At 43.0% G+C, this 15,814-nt stretch overlaps 1 protein-coding gene across 3 annotated transcripts; it reads left to right on the top strand.

Moving 5' to 3' along the window:
- Positions 1-3,495: 3,495 nt before the first annotated feature.
- LOC121845269 (COX assembly mitochondrial protein homolog) lies at positions 3,496-14,540 on the top strand. Of its 3 annotated transcripts, none has more exons than XR_006082483.1 (5): positions 3,496-3,635; positions 4,206-4,298; positions 12,534-12,624; positions 13,146-14,121; positions 14,296-14,540. XR_006082483.1 is itself a non-coding variant. In XM_042316272.1 (4 exons), the coding sequence occupies exons 1-4, from the start codon at positions 3,617-3,619 to the stop codon at positions 13,264-13,266; spliced, it is 324 nt and encodes a 107-aa protein (XP_042172206.1). In that variant the 5' UTR covers positions 3,496-3,616; the 3' UTR covers positions 13,267-14,540. The 3 variants fall into 3 exon arrangements, 1 of the variants encoding a protein (XP_042172206.1); XR_006082482.1 differs by having other exon boundaries at positions 13,146-14,208; XM_042316272.1 differs by having other exon boundaries at positions 13,146-14,540.
- Positions 14,541-15,814: the final 1,274 nt, after the last annotated feature.

Genomic DNA, 15,814 nt, shown 5'->3' with positions numbered 1-15,814 from the left:
TTGCCTGATGTGAATCGTGTCTTAAACAAAAGAGATGTCAGAAGACCTAAGATTAATAAGAATGGTTGACTTGCATAAAGCTGAAAAGGGTTACAAAAGTATCTCTTAAAGCCTTGATGTTCATCAGTCCACGGTAAAGACAAATCGTCTATAAATGGAGAAAGTTCAGCACTGTTGCTACTCTCCCTAGGAGTGGCCGTCCTGCAAAGATGACTGCAAGAGCACAGCGCAGAATGCTCAATGAGGTTAAAAAGAATCCTAGAGTGTCAGCTAAAGACTTACAGAAATCTCTGGAACATGCTAACATCTCTGCTGACGAGTCATCGATACGTAAAACACTAAACAAGAATGGTGTTCATGGGAGGACACCACGGAAGAAGCCACTGCTGTCCAAAAAAAAAACATTGCTTGCACGTCTGTAGTTCGCAAAAGAGCACCTGGATGTTCCACAGCGCTACTGGCAAAATGTTCTGTGGACAGATGAAACTAAAGTTGAGTTGTTTGGAAGGAAGGAACACAACACTATGTGTGGAGAGAAACCTCATCCCAGCTATACAGTATGCTGGAAGGAGCATCGTGGTTTGGGGCTGCTGCCTCAGGGCCTGGACTGCTTGGTATCATTGACGGAAAAATGAATTCCCAAGTTTATCAAGACATTTTGCAGGAAAATGTAAGGCTATCTGTCCGCCAATTGAAACCCAACAGAAGTTGGATGATGCAACAGGTCAATGACCCAAATCAACAGAAGAAAATACGCCTTCTGGAGTGGCCCACTCAGAGTCCTGACCTTCTGGAGTGGGCCACTCAGAGTCCTGACCTTCTGGAGTGGCCCAGTCAGAGTCCTGACCTTCTGGAGTGGGCCACTCAGAGTCCTGACCTTCTGGAGTGGCCCAGTCAGTGTCCTGACCTTCTGGAGTGGCCCACTCAGAGTCCTGACCTCAACCCGATTGAGATGCTGTGGCATGACCTCAAGAGAGCAGTTCACACCAGACATCCCAAAAATATTGCTTTAACTGAAACAGTTTTGTAAAGAGGAATGGTCCAAAATTCCTCCTGACCGTTTTGCAGGTCTGATCCGCAACTACAGAACACTTTTGGATGAGGTTATTGCTGTCAAAGGAGGGTCAACCAGTTATTAAATCCAAGAGTTCACATACTTTTTCCCACCCTGCACCTTGAACGTTTACACGGTTTGTTCAATAAAGACATGAAAATGTATAATTGTTTGTGTGTTATTAGTTAAAGCAGACTGTGGTTGTCTATTGACCGAGATGAAGATCAATTCCAAAGGGTTCACGTACTTTTCCTTGCCACTGTACATATAGAATCGCAATAAATATCGTATCAGCAGCTAAGTACGGTGATAATATCGTATTGTGAGGTCCACAATTCGCAGCCGCACGCACACACACACACACGCACGCACGCACGCACGCACGCACGCACACACACACACACACACACACACACACACACACACACACACACACACACACACATGCACACACGTACACACACACACACACACACACACACACACACACACACACACGCACACCGTTGAGTGATCCACCAACAGGTTGAGGCCACTGAGGTGTCAAAGCCAGGTCGTCCCAGTACGGTGCGTTGGCTCTAATATTGCCTCATCTAGACTATGGTCTCAACTATACAGAACGGAGGGAGAGGAATCACATCTGGGAGGATGTTTCTGGGAACGTGGAGAAGTCTCCATGAGAGGAGGAGCTTTCCTTTTTACCCAATCACGCATTGAGTGGTGAGACTTTTGTCCAATGACAGGTACAACAGCAAAAATCAAAGGACGTGCAACCTAGTCACAGCAACACTGCATATTTTATGTTACCTGATAGATGTTTATATCTGAACCTACAGCCTCTGTCTGATAGATGTTTATGTCTGAACCTACAGCCTCTGTCTGATAGATGTTTATATCTGAACCTACAGCCCCTGATAGATGTTTATATCTGAACCTACAGCCTCTGTCTGATAGATGTTTATGTCTGAACCTACAGCCTCTGATAGATGTTTATATCTGAACCTACAGCCTCTGATAGATGTTTATATCTGAACCTACAGCCTCTGATAGATGTTTATGTCTGAACCTACAGCCTCTGATAGATGTTTATATCTGAACCTACAGCCTCTGATAGATGTTTATATCTGAACCTACAGCCTCTGATAGATGTTTATATCTGAACCTCTGTCTGATAGATGTTTATATCTGAACCTACAGCCTCTGATAGATGTTTATATCTGAACCTACAGCCTCTGCCTGATAAATGTTTATGTCTGAACCTCTGTCTGATAGATGTTTATGTCTGATCCTACAGCCTCTGTCTGATAGATGTTTATATCTGAACCTACAGCCTCTGCCTGATAGATGTTTATGTCTGAACCTCTGTCTGATGGATGTTTATGTCTGAATCCTACAGCCTCTGTCTGATAGATGTTTATGTCTGAACCTCTGTCTGATAGATGTTTATGTCTGAACCTACAGCCCCTGCACACACACATGATCTCATCAAAGTACTGCTCCACAACCATGCTGCAGACAAACACACACACACACACACACACACACACACACACACACACACACACACACACACACACACACACACACACACACACACACACACACACACACACACACCCATCTACCAGTGGAGGTGACAGACTTGCTGTGGTCCCATTTTGCACCCAGCTCCTTGTCTCATTGGTCGTCTGGAGAAAGAAAAAGCAGCTGCACGTGTTTTCTCTCTCTGGTATTTTCTTTTGATGGAAGAAGGGGGGGGGGAAGAAACAAACAAACTCTCTGCCACCCCACCTTTCCTCTTGTAGTGGGCTGAAAGGAGACGTGGTGTTTAATGTTGAGAGGACTGTGTGAGAACTGACGGAAAAACACAGACAGACAGACGGACTGCCTGACAGACAGACGGGCCCTCTGCTTCTGTTGTTGTTGTGGTGGTCCAGGTGTGACGTCCATTACATGTCAGACCTGTCGTAGATACACCAGACACCCATACACAAACACCTGTGGGCCTCACATGACTTCCAGACTGCCAGTCTAGAGTCTACAATGGGCATATACACTTCACAGGTGTGACTGTGGTCAGCATCCAGCATGTGGCACAGCGGCTGTGAAGAAGACACTCCAGCACCACCTTGAATGCAGCTGTGGTCAAAGCTGAGGTACTTCGAGGTGAATGTTGTTATTTCTATCTTATACCAAGTCGTTAACACCAAGTACTGGAGGATGAAAGCCTGTTGGATATCAGGTGAGCTGCCACTGTCAACTCTTCATTTGTTGTTGAAGACAATACATCGACTTATTCACTTGGTAGATCCAGCCTCATTTAAAAATGATAATTGAACCATTATTTAACTTGATAGTTATACGTGACGGACAATGTAATACACGTTTTAAATTGTACACGCTTCCAAACAAGCCCTTTGTAGTTTAGAGTTGTGGAAGTATTGTGGGGATTGTAGTTCGTTCCACAGTTGAGTGACGCACCCGGAAGTAACGTGGTAAAGAAGAGAGGTCACTTTGCTTCTGTTTGTATAATGTTTTGATTCAGCAACACTGCTGATAATTATGGAAGCAACCAAAGCAGGTATTGTATAGACAATATGTTGCGTATCATTTTCCTATGTCGCTTTTACGGCATCGGTATAGTTATAAAGCATCTGTAGAAAAGTGTGTGGTCATACGCACATCTTTAAAAACACAACGTTAGGTTCTGGGCTAACAACGTCTAGTGAACAACAAGAAGGCCCCGCCGCACAACTGTCAAAGCTCCCAATTCACCGACAACGTTTCCATCCCGACCCGGATCTTCGTCAGTAAAGCGGTGGATTGGGAGTTTTAACGGTGTGCGGCGGGGCCTTCTTGTTGTTATCATGGTAAGCAAGTGTCGTAGCCGATTCAACTTGAACTTATAACTGAGTTTTATTTCATCTACAAGTCACGTAGCTCATTTTGTTTTAGCTATTATACTTCTAATCTTCGACGTTCATTGTTTACGTCCTCAGAAACGACTGGGTGAGCTAGATGTTGTTAACTAGCTGTTTAGCTAGTTAGTTTGATGGATATGCTAGCCCTGGCACAGCAGGGTAGCTATGACTTGTGTGTGTGTGTGTGTGTGTGTGTGTGTGTGTGTGTGTGTTATTGGGTTGTGTTTCAGAGGAGCCTTTCCTGAGGCATGTGGAGACTGATGTACTCATCCCCAAGATGATGAGGGAGAAAGCCAAGGAGCTCTGTGCTGAAAAGGTTACAGGTGAATATCTGAGATTTAATAAAATCTTGTGTTCGCTAACCTGAACAAATGCTTAGGCTTTAGGTCAGCGGGCTTACAGTCTTGTGGCACCCATGGGCTGGAACCCAGGCTATATGGGCTGGAACCCAGGCTATATGGGCTGGAACCCAGGCTATATGGGCTGGAACCCAAGATGGTCACAGAGATACAGTTGAAGTCAGAAGTTTGCATACACCTTAGACAAATGCATTTAAACTCAGTTTTTCATAATCCCTGACATTTTAATCCAAGTAAACATGTCCTGTTTAAGGTCAGTTAGGATCACCACTTTATTTTAAGAATGTGAAAAGTCAGAATAATATTCGAGAGAATGATTTATTTCAGCTTTTATTTCTTTCATCACATTCCCAGTGGGTCAGAAGTTTACATACACTCAATTAGTATTTGGTAGCATTGCCTTTACATTGTTTAACTTGGGTCAAATGTTTCGGGAAGCCTTCCACAAGCTTCACACAATAAATTGGGTGAATTTTTGCCCATTCCTCGTGACAGAGCTGATGTAACTGAGTCAGGTTTGTAGGCCTCCTTGCTTGCACACGCTTTTTCAGTTCTGCCCACACATTTTCTATAGGATTGAGGTCAGGGCTTTGTGATGGCCACTCCAATACCTTGACTTTGTTGTCCTTAAGCCATTTTGCCACAACTTTGGAAGTATGCTTGGGGTCAATGTCCATCTGGAAGACCCATTTGCGACCAAGCTTTAACTTCCTGACTGATGTCTTGAGATGTTGCTTCAATATATCCACATAATTTTCCTCCCTCATGATGCCATGTATTTTGTGAAGTGCACCAGTCCCTCCTGCAGCACAGAACCCCCACAACATGATGCTGCCACCCCCGTGCTTCACGGTTGAGATGGTGTTCCTTGGCTTGCAAGCCACCCCCTTTTTCCTCCAATCATAACGATGGTCATTAAGGCCAAACAGTTCTATTTTTGTTTCATCAGACCAGAGGACATTTCTCCAAAAAGTACAATCTTTGTCCCCATGTGCAGTTGCAAACCGTAGTCTGGCTATTTTATGGCTGTTTTGGAGCAGTGCCATCTTCCTTGCTGAGCGGCCTTTCAGGTTATGTCGATATAGGACTCGTTTTACTGTGGATATAGATACTTTTGTACCTGTTTCCTCCAGCATCTTCACAAGGTCCTTTGCTGTTGTTCTGGGATTGATTTGCACTTTTCACACAAAGTACGTTCATCTCTAGGAGACAGAACACGTCTCCTTCCTGAGCGGTATGACGGCTGTGTGGTCCCATGGTGTTTATACTTGCGTACTATTGTTTGTACAGATGAACGTGGTACCTTCAGGCGTCTGGAAATTGCTCCCAAGGATGAACCAGACTTGTGGAGGTCTAAACATTTTTTCTGGGGTCTTGGCTGATTTCTTCAGATTTTCCCATGATGTTAAGCAGAGGCACTGAGTTTGAAGGTAGGCCTTGAAATACATCCACAGGTACACCTCCAATTGACTCAAATGTTGTCAATTAGCCTATCAGAAGCTTCTGAAGCCATGACATCATTTTCTGAAGTTTTCCAAGCTGTTTAAAGGCACAGTCAACTTAGTGTATGTAAACTGCTGACCCACTGGAATTGTGATACAGTGAAATAATTTGTCTGTAAACAATAGTTGGAAAGATTACTTGTGTCATGCACAAAGTAGATGTCCTAACCGACTTGCCAAAACTATAGTGTGTTAACAAGAAACTTGTGGAGTGGTTGAAAACGAGGTTTAATGACTCCAACCTAAGTGTCTGTAAACTTCTGACTTCAACTGTATATCCAAAGTTCACCTCCCGCTGTTTACACACATTGTCGGGTTGCTGAGGTCTCTACCTTCCCAGCTACAAGCTCAAGTAAAGGCCCTATTAATGCCCTGAGCCATGACAGAGTATTAATGGATACCTCCCCTGTTGCGTTCATCTGGCTGTCATGCCCGGTCTGAAAACCAGTCAGAAGTAGATGACCTGATAAAGGGGAAAAAAGACAGTCAAGTCATTTTCTATCTCGACCAAACCTGATATGGTGGTTTAAATATGAATATTCCTCTTGATACACTTCCTCTTTTCTGTCCCCAACGCCTTTTTAAAATAGCAGTGTTAATGGTACCTTTTATTATAAGGAGTAGAGGCTGCTGATCTGATTGTGTTATAGCTCGACACGTCGGCCTAACAGAAACGTGTTCTCCTTTTTTACAGGAAGATAGTTAAATTAAATGTTTTTTGTTAACATCTCTAAATTCACTTTATGCTGCTGGCATCAACACGGTTATTTATTTTTAACCTTACGGAGTCTCGGGGTCACTGCTGTTATGTTGCTGCAGGGCATTTCCACGGCAACGGAGAGATGCTGGAGACTCCGATTTTTTTTTTTTTTCTTTAAAAAAATGTATGCCAAACAAAAAAAACAATGATTGCAAAGTTAAACAAACCATTACAACTCGATGCATAAAACTACTTTTAACAATTTCCACCATTTTTTTTTTTTTTTTCACAAAAACACATTTTTCTTGAGGAACAGTACATGGCACCAGCAGCACAAACCGTCAGTCTGTTACCAAAATGTACATCTGCACTGTTCAAGTAAATTAATTAATCAATTAAGTGTTTTTTTTGTTGTTGTAAAACTATTATTTTGAAAATCGTTAAAAGTAATTGTGCGTAGAGTTGTATTGTTTTGTTTTTTTAAAAGTTAGCAATCATTGTTTTTTTGTTTGGCGTCCATTTTAAAAGTGAAAACGTCTCTGCATCATTCTGTTACTGTGGGATTGCCCAACAGCAACTCTTGGTGCTGCATAGGTGCTTCGATTGTGGTTAGGCCTAAAGTCTGTCCTCTTCATCCTCTGAGGCGGCACGCCTGCTGCTGCTCGCCCAGAGAGACACAGCCCTCGAGGTGACAGGGCTGTGGAAATCCCCTTCTGGTCTCCTCTCTGCCCCCTCCTTTTCACACCTCCGCCCCAGCTGCTGTATTGCCTGCCTACTCTATTTGTATTACTGATGCCTGCAGTGGCTGTTTGCTCTGGTTCTGCTGACTGGTTCTGCCCTGGTTCTGACTGCACTGATTAGATCAGCTACTGAACAGTCAAACGTGTCCTCAGTACTGCACTGATTAGGTCATTAGAACAGTCAGCTACTCCTCCGTACTGCAGAACAGTCACATGTGTCCTTACTCCTCAGTACTGCACTGATTAGATCAGCTACTTCAGAACAGTCACACGTGTCCTCAGTACTGCACTGATTAGATCAGCTACTTCAGAACAGTCAAACGTGTCCTCAGTACTGCACTGATTAGATCAGCTACTTCAGAACAGTCACACGTGTCCTCCGTACTGCACTGATTAGATCAGCTACTTCAGAACAGTCACACGTGTCCTCCGTACTGCACTGATTAGATCAGCTACTTCAGAACAGTCACACGTGTCCTCCGTACTGCACTGATTAGATCAGCTACTTCAGAACTCCCTCCGTACTGCACTGATTAGATCAGCTACTTCAGAACAGTCAACATTAGATCAGCTACTTCAGAACAGTCACACGTGTCCTCCGTACTGCACTGATTAGATCAGCTACTTCAGAACAGTCACACGTGTCCTCCGTACTGCACTGATTAGATCAGCTACTTCAGAACAGTCACACGTGTCCTCCGTACTGCACTGATTAGATCAGCTACTTCAGAACAGTCAGCTCTCCGTATCTCATCACATACAGTGGGGTGAACAAGTATTTGATACACTGCCGATTTTTGCAGGTTTTCCTACTTACAAAGCATGTAGAGGTCTGTCATTTTTATCGTAGGTACACTTCAACTGTGAGACACGGAATCTAAAACAGAGTAGGAATGGGAGAAGGTCAGGTGGTCTGATGAGACAAAAATAGAGCTTTTTGGTCTAAACTCCACTCGCCGTGTTTGGAGGAAGAAGAAGGATGAGTACAACCCCAAGAACACCATCCCAACCTTGAAGCATGGAGGTGGAAACATCATTCTTTGGGGATGCTTTTCTGCAAAGGGGACAGGACGACTGCACCGTATTGAGGGGAGGATGGATGGGGCCATGTATCGCGAGATCTTGGCCAACAACCTCCTTCCCTCAGTAAGAGCATTGAAGATGGGTCGTGGCTGGGTCTTCCAGCATGACAACGACCCGAAACACACAGCCAGGGCAACTAAGGAGTGGCTCCGTAAGAAGCATCTCAAGGTCCTGGAGTGGCCTATAGCCAGTCTCCAGAACTGAACCCAATAGAAAATCTTTGGAGGGAGCTGAAAGTCCGTATTGACCAGTGACAGCCCCGAAACCTGAAGGATCTGGAGAAGGTCTGTATGGAGGAGGGGGCCAAAATCCCTGCTGCAGTGTGTGCAAACCTGGTCAAGAACTACAGGAAACGTATGATCTCTGTAATTGCAAACAAAGGTTTCTGTACCAAATATTAAGTTCTGCTTTTCTGATATATCAAATACTTATGTCATGCAATAAAATGCTAATTAATTACTTAAAAATCGTGTGATTTCTCTGGATATTTGTTTTCGATTCCGTGTCTCACAGTTGAAGTGTACCTATGATAAAAATTGCAGACCTCTACATGCTTTGTAAGTAGGAAACACTGCCGATTTTGCAGGTTATCAAATACTTGTTCACCCCACTGTAGATGATTATGTAGAGGTGATTGATGTCAGTTTTGTCTGGGGACTTGGATTAGGAGATTATAATTTTAGTGGAGGGGGGTTGTGATAATCCCTCACTACTTCATACCTCCTCCTCCCGAAGTCCCCTTCCTCTCACTACCATGGAGTCTCTAGTGGAGATCACTGGATAATGTGTACGTCCCACGTGGTACCCTATTCCCTAATGGGCCCTGGTCAAAAAAAAAAAAGTGCACTATATAGGGAATAGGGTGTCAGTTGGGAGGCTACCTCTGAGATCACTGTCAATATGGTCCTTTCTGTCACTGTGTTGCGTGACTGCTGATGTGTGATGGGGTACCCCCCAGTACAGTCCTCTGAGATCACAGTCACTGTGTTGCGTGACTGCTGATGTGTGATGGGGTACCCCCCAATACAGTCCTCTGAGATCACAGTCACTGTGTTGGGTGACTGCTGATGTGTGATGGGATACCCCCCAGTACAGTCCTCTGTGTTTCTGTTCTGCTGATTTACATTAGTCACACTGTTCTGCCTCGTCAAATTGCTTCTGCAGGTTTTCCTGCGTTGGGATGAAAGCAAGTCGTGGTGATAATCACGCTGATCAGAACAGGGAGATTATTATGATGGGTTTGCATCCCAAATGCTACCCTATTCTCTATACAGTGTACTGCTGTTGAGCAGGGCTCTGGTCTAAAAGGTTGTGCACTTCGTAGGGGTTAGGATACATTGTCATTTTGGGATGCGTTCCATTGTTGTTTATGAGACGCTGGAGACGGTGGGGGTGGGGGGACGAGGCTAATTAAAGTCTGGCTAACAGCATGAAGAGACGAGGACCCTTCAGCACCTCTTTAACACCACCAACACAATGGCACCTTTTCATCCACAACACCTTGATATCCGTTAGAAAGGATTGACAGGGAATATCTCTGTAGTCTAACTCAGTTAGGCCTAATGGCCAACTCCATCTCTGTATGATTCACTTTGCACTCAGCTGTTTGTCAGGGTCTCAACTGCTTTTTGGCAAACATTGTGTATTTTTATAAAATGGTTAGAAAAGGAGTCTTTGTTAAGTTGAACATCTCAGCCCTAAATGTGTCTTCTACGGTCAAACTAAAAGAGACACACTGAGTTCTGTACGTCATTCAGAGTAACTATAGACCTGGTTGGTTTACAGAGTTCTGTACGTCATTCAGAGTAACTATAGACCTGGTTGGTTTACAGAGTTCTGTACGTCATTCAGCGTAACTATAGACCTGGTTGGTTTACAGAGTTCTGTACGTTATTCAGAGTAACTATAGACCTGGTTGGTTTACAGAGTTCTGTACGTTATTCAGAGTAAATATAGACCTGGTTGGTTTACAGAGTTCTGTACGTTATTCAGAGTAATTATAGACCTGGTTGGTTTACAGAGTTCTGTACGTTATTCAGAGTAATTATAGACCTGGTTGGTTTACAGAGTTCTGTACGTTATTCAGAGTAATTATAGACCTGGTTGGTTTACAGAGTTCTGTACGTTATTCAGACTAATTATAGACCTGGTTGGTTTACAGAGTTCTGTACGTTATTCAGAGTAATTATAGACCTGGTTGGTTTACAGAGTTCTGTATTCGTTATTCAGACCTAATTATAGACCTGGTTGGTTTACAGAGTTCTGTACATCATTCAGACTAACTATAGACCTGGTTGGTTTACAGAGTTCTGTACGTCATTCAGACTAACTATAGATCATTAGTGTGGAGCGATTTAACAGCCATTTCCTCTTTCTTCCGGTTATTAAACAACTACTTGACCGATGTCGGTTCAATTACTTGAATTCCATTTCGTTAGTTTTTTTTGGGAGCCCAAATAATTCATGAAAGAAATCAGACTAAAGACCGTACAGTATGGGGAGCACATAGCGCTAGATGGCCTGGCTGGCTGCTAATGCCTGAGCAGAGATCAGATGATTTACTTTAAATAATGAAAAGAACAGTTATCAAATGAAAACTAAGTAAAATACGCAACTGAAATATTTTAATTTTTCATTGTAATTTCCTGTTCTATTGATGTCTACCCAATGTGGGCCTGACAGAGACAGACAATATCATATTTTCCAAGTTTTGGAAATTGAATGTTCACTATTTTAACTAAATCATTGTAACATTTTATAATACGTTATCAAAACCGAAATCGAAAACCGTGATGATTTTTAAAAATAAAATGCAACCCTCTGTGTGAAACTGAACTAACCTTCAAAAAGCCCTATTGGCTCAGCACTATTCTATATGTCGGGCCTCTGTGTGAATAGAAAGCCTCTGTGTGAATAGAAAGCCCTATTGGCTCAGCACTATTCTATATGTCGGGCCTCTGTGTGAATAGAAAGCCCTATTGGCTCAGCACTATTCTATATGTCGGGCCTCTGTGTGAATAGAAAGCCCTATTGGCTCAGCACTATTCTATATATGTAGGGCCTCTCCTCTGTGTGAATAGTTTGGCTCAGCACTATTCTATATGTCGGGCCTCTGTGTGAATAGAAAGCCCTATTGGCTCAGCACTGAAAGCCCTATTGGCTCCACATCTGCTCTTTTCCATTCATATTAATAGCCAGATAGGCCTGGTCTGTGCGAGGGACCGTTATAATGGACCATGCCAGACAGATAGGCCTGGTCTGTGTGAAGGACCGTTATAATGGACCATGCCAGACAGATAGGCCTGGTCTGTGTGAGGGACCGTTATAATGGACCATGCCAGCCAGATAGGCCTGGTCTGTGTGAGGGACAGTTATAATGGACCATGCCAGACAGATAGGCCTGGTCTGTGTGAGGGACCGTTATAATGGACCATGCCAGACAGATAGGCCTGGTCTGTGTGAGGGACCGTTATAATGGACCATGCCAGCCAGATAGGCCTGGTCTGTGTGAGGGACAGTTATAATGGACCATGCCAGCCAGATAGGCCTGGTCTGTGTGAAGGACAGTTATAATGGACCATACCAGACAGATAGTTACACTGGTGCCAATGTGGACAGAAACGCCAACCACAAGTATGAATAGATATGGAGTCTCCTTTTTTTTTACCTCAGCCTGGTGGAAGAGGAGACACTGGGGCTGTGGTAAGATAAGAGGCCTGTCAGTACCCACTACGGTAGTATCTACTCTGACCAGGCTTGTCACCGTGTGGCAGAGATGCCTAGCAGAGACAGTATGGTTGGCTGTCCCCTCTCTCTCCTCTCAGCCTGTGGCTACACTCAGATTGGCAGAGGGGGACAGATTTGAAAGAGACATGACCTGTTTAGACTGGGGGCTCTTACCCTGGTTGCTTTTTAAAAGGCTCTTGTCTTAACGGTATCATAGCTTGGGAATCCAAACTGAATCGCGCTGCGTTTTGCCATTGTTTTACTTTCACTAATTCAGTCTGGTTTTCGTGATTAAGTTTGGATTTCAAGACTACTCTGATCCACTGGCTAAATCTGTCTCCTTCCACTGATCTGGTTTCAGGGTTCAACCACTGTTGTAAAGAGACTGGTTTCCTGATGGTGGTAATTTACTGGCTAAATCTGTCTCCTTCCATCTATCTGGTTTCAGCGTTCAACCACTGTTGTAAAGAGACTGGTTTCCTGATGGTGTTCAAGTGTCGGGATCAGAACGCTGCCCTGAAGGAGTGTCTGACCGTACAGTGAGTCAACTAACTCACACCTCATGTCATCAAGAAGACTTCCTAAAACATGTATTTTATTTACAGTTTAAAACAAATAAATTTCATGTTTTATAACCGTTTTAAGACCAAACAAATTATATACAGTACAATACATTTTTTTTTTTCTGGTATGTTCTTCATACTAGTTCCAATGATAACTGTTGTTCGTACTAGTTCTAATGATAACTGTTGTTCGTACTAGTTCTAATGATAACTGTTGTTCGTACTAGTTCTAATGATAACTGTTGTTCGTACTAGTTCTAATGATAACTGTTGTTCGTACTGACTCAGTGTTCTAATGATAACTGTTGTTCGTACTGACTCAGTGTTCTAATGATAACTGTTGTTCATACTGACTCAGTGTTCTAATAACTGTTGTTCATACTGACTCAGTGTTCTAATGATAACTGTTGTTCGTACTAGTTCTAATGATAACTGTTGTTCATACTAGTTCTGACTGTGTTCTCATGATAACAGTCTTCTGTATACCACTCTCTCAGCTACAGAGACTCGGCGTTCTTCGAGGAGTGCAAGCAGGAGTACATCAAGGAGAAGCTGGAGTACCAGAGGACAGGGGTGGCGGCTAAGAACCGCTCACAAAAACTACCAACCAGCATGTAGGTTCCAAATTGACCCCTGACCCCTGAACGTGTTGCTTCCACCTGTCCAATCCTCTCAGATCTACGGGATTGGTTCGGTAGCAGGGGCTAGGGGTCATGGAGGGTGGCAGGGGGAGTGAGGGCTACTCACGGGGCATTACAGTGTGTGTATTGTACATCTGGTTGGGATGCTCATTGCCCCAACGGGAGGAACTAGATCAACGAAGTGGCAGGAGACAGGAGGTCATCCTAGGCCCTAAGTGACCTGTGTAACGACTACGCGGCAGGTTGGCAAGGTGTGTCTAAAGGCCTCCGTTCACCTGTATGTAGGGAAAAGGAATCTCTTACAGATACATGTCCTCAACAGAGTCTCTCTGGTTGATCTGATCAAACAGCCATGATGGAAAATCACACTGTCCTCAACAGAGTCTCTCTGGTTGATCTGATCAAACAGCCATGATGGAAAATCACACTGTCCTCAACAGAGTCTCTCTGGTTGATCTGATCAAACAGCCATGATGGAAAATCACACTGTCCTCAACAGAGTCCCTCTGGTTGATCTGATCAAACAGTCAGGATGGAAAATCACACTGTCCTCAACAGAGTCTCTCTGGTTGATCTGATCAAACAGCCATGATGGAAAATCACACTGTCCTCAACAGAGTCTCTCTGGTTGATCTGATCAAACAGCCATGATGGAAAATCACACTGTTTCTCCTAATTTCAGAATGATCCAATAATGTTTTGTTGTTGATGCTGTCTGTCTGCTCTGCAGTTTGTATATTTATGAAGAATTCTTTGTCAATGCTTTGGAAACGTTTTCATGTTGAGTTTGTTAGCAACCAATACTGTCCAAAGTACATGAATAATATTCAAGGTGCTGACATCCCAACATCCTCCAGTCCAAAGTGAGATTGATTCCAATGATATAAGACCTGTCCAAAGTACATGAATAGTATTCAAGGTGTTGACATCCCAACATCCTCCAGTCCAAAGTGAGATTGATTCCAATGATATAAGACCTGTCCAAAGTACATGAATAGTATTCAAGGTGTTGACATCCCAACATCCTCCACTATGAGAATGTTCCGGAAGGTTCATAATTATACACAAGATTGATACTGCATAGAGGCTCTATCCTGTAGTTAGGATTCACCGGTGAGTTGCTGTAACTACTGGTGTGATGACCGGTGAAGCATTATGGGTAGAGTTGTTATAAAAAGGTCTGATTTTTAATATAACATTTGACTTGACATTGTGTTAAGGTACATATAAATAGTAAAGACAGATGTTCTAGCCTCTGTGTGTGTGTGTGTTGTGACTTCTGCTTTTTAAACCATACAGGTGTCACAACGAATGACTTCCAGGTTCACAATCACACTTTTGTTTTTTCTCGATGTCCCTTGAAATACCTATTTGAAGTCTTATTACGGAGTCACTTAGGCTTGTGACTGTAGTACATCCACACAGCCTTGATTTATACAGTTTGTGGTTCGCTGACTCTCACCCAGATCTCATCTGCCATGTTTATATTACATGTGTTAATCTCTATTCATTTTATTCATACGAGCCTGACGCTGTTGTGCTACCAGACAGGAATAGCAACACAACGAGCCGTGGCAGGGCCCATTTTCAGTGTTCGGCTGTCAAAGCAAGTAGTCTCACCCAAGTGAGACGATTGTTCAGCGATGTCTGCCTATCAGAATTCACCTCCTTGGATTAAAATGGATTGAATTGTTGTTTTTTGTCAATGATCTACAGAAAATATTCTGTGAAAGTGATTTTTTATTTTCTTTAAATATTAATTAAGAAAACCCTCATCTATTTTGATTAGATAACTATTCACTCCCCTGAGTCAATACACGTCAGAAACACCTTTAGCAGCGATTACAGCTGTGAGTCTTTCTGGGAAAGTCTCTAAAGGGCCGATCTCGATATAGGAATTCATGCCTTTACACACAGTAGAATAACGTGCGCACTCTTGAATACATTTCATTCAACCGTTGAAAACCCATCCCACTTGGTGTCCAATAGATTTATTTATTTTTTCGTGGAGTTTTCATTCAATAAGAGTTTTCAGTACATTTATCTTAGCCATCCTTTTAAATACGGTGTGCAATTTTAATTAGAATTTAGTTGACAGACACTAGAATACATGGAGAGAACGGGGTCAGAATACAGGAATCAAGGGGAGAAAAAACCCATCTATGTATATTCGCTTCCGTTTCAGGACCAACTAGTAGATTTAAAAATACTCTTGATCTTCAAGATTATTTAGGCACATTTTAGGTTTAGGAAAGTATGCGTGTATATATATAAAAAAACACGTTTTGGAGAGCCTTTACGCACGAAAAATTTTGATAAATAAAAAAATAGTGATTGAATTCATCCTGAAAGATGTCATATTCAAGTTTAATCCATAAAATATCGGAAGGTGGTGAAAAGTGTACAATAGAGGTTGACAATAGTCGTATAAATCTACCCTGATCCTCACTAATGGCACTGTATGACCACCGCCGCGGTGAACCGAGCTGCCAGGCTCCAGGTTTAACCTGTTACGCTACGTGAGT

This window comes from Oncorhynchus tshawytscha, unplaced genomic scaffold (genome assembly GCF_018296145.1).
Source record: "Oncorhynchus tshawytscha isolate Ot180627B unplaced genomic scaffold, Otsh_v2.0 Un_contig_1314_pilon_pilon, whole genome shotgun sequence".
Classification (NCBI taxonomy): domain Eukaryota; kingdom Metazoa; phylum Chordata; class Actinopteri; order Salmoniformes; family Salmonidae; genus Oncorhynchus; species Oncorhynchus tshawytscha.
This window is presented reverse-complemented; position numbering and strand designations above follow the sequence as displayed.

Coding starts and splice junctions, on each gene's coding strand:
- LOC121845269 (XM_042316272.1), top strand. Junction 4,299..12,533: donor CTGTGCTGAAAAGGTTACAG/GTGAATATCTGA, acceptor ATCTGGTTTCAG/CGTTCAACCACTGTTGTAAA. Junction 12,625..13,145: donor AAGGAGTGTCTGACCGTACA/GTGAGTCAACTA, acceptor CCACTCTCTCAG/CTACAGAGACTCGGCGTTCT.